The sequence below is a fragment of the Mus pahari genome, chromosome 3 (genome assembly GCF_900095145.1).
Source record: "Mus pahari chromosome 3, PAHARI_EIJ_v1.1, whole genome shotgun sequence".
In the NCBI taxonomy this organism is placed as follows: domain Eukaryota; kingdom Metazoa; phylum Chordata; class Mammalia; order Rodentia; family Muridae; genus Mus; species Mus pahari.
In genome coordinates, this window is record NC_034592.1 from 104,978,351 (window position 1) to 104,979,541 (window position 1,191).

At 42.1% G+C, this 1,191-nt stretch overlaps 1 protein-coding gene across 1 annotated transcript in view; it reads left to right on the top strand.

The window, feature by feature from the left end:
- Positions 1-1,191, top strand: part of Wdr76 (WD repeat domain 76) — a 38,145-nt gene that overhangs the window by 26,022 nt on the left and 10,932 nt on the right. Inside the window, exon 11 of the mRNA XM_021191983.2 lies at positions 287-439. Coding sequence (XP_021047642.1) covers positions 287-439 — 153 coding nt within the window. The remainder of the gene's footprint in view (positions 1-286; positions 440-1,191) is intronic.

Below are 1,191 nucleotides of genomic sequence, written 5' to 3' on the forward strand. Positions count from 1 at the left end.
TTGTGAGCCACCATGTGGTTGCTGGGATTTGAACTCTGGACCTTTGGAAGAGCAGTCGGGTGCTCTTACCCACTGAGCCATCTCACCAGCCCTGTGACCTTGCTCTTGTTACTTTGTCCTTTTAATTTATTTTTCTATGCCATTCACTGTCTGCAAAGTTATAGATTAGAGGGTTTTGTCTTAGATGTTCTTAATGTAGCAGGCTTCTGCATGTCTAACTTGGGCTTAGCTTTGCTTTATAGGCTCACTACATGGGCTGTACTGATAATTTTTCTTCCTGTCCCAGGGACGTTCATGTTTACGATGCCCGGTTCCTGAAGTCCAGGGGAAGCAAGCCTCTGATCTCCTTGACTGAGCACTCGAAAAGTGTTGCCTCTGCATATTTCTCCCCTGTTACTGGTAACAGAGTGGTGACTACATGTGCTGACTGTAAGCTCAGGTAAACTAAGAAGACTGAAAGTGTGTCTAGGGGAACCTGCAGCTATGAGGTCTGTCGACTGGAAGTTATGTTTGCTGCTGTTGCTATGGAATCACTAGTGTTACAGTATTACAGTCTCTCCCTCCCTCATTACCCCCTCCCCTGTACCCCCAATGTCTCCCTGTACTATAGGTTGGCTTTGAACTTGTGATCCTGCTGCTTTGGTTTCCCGAGTAGTGGGATTACAGGTGTGTTCTGGATCTACCTTAATAATGTGTTAAATGGAAATGGGAGAGCCCCGATCAGGCATGTGGAAAACAGTAAAAAATGATGCTTTTGCATAAGCTAATAGTAGATGTTGTTTTAGGGTTTTTGCTTTGGTACTTTTCTATAGCAACCTCCCCCAAACCGATTTGAATCAGTTGAACTTAGAAACAGAAAATAATGTCAAGTTAAAGAAGTTTTTTAAAAAATTATTTTATTAGATATATTCTTTATTACAGTTAAAACGCTATCCTGAATGTCCCCTATACCCTCCCTAAAGAGGCTTTTGTATTCTCAATTTCTTGACAGCCCAGAATAAAAGATGTGAAGACAGTTAATGCACCTATAAGGAAAACAGTTCTATTCCCTTCAAGAACTTCTTAAGAGTTGGAATTCTTTTTTTTTTTTTTTTTGGTTTTTCGAGACAGGGTTTCACTGTATAGCCCTGGCTGTCCTGGAACTCACTCTGTAGACCAGGCTGGCCTCGAACTCAGAAATCCACCTGCCTC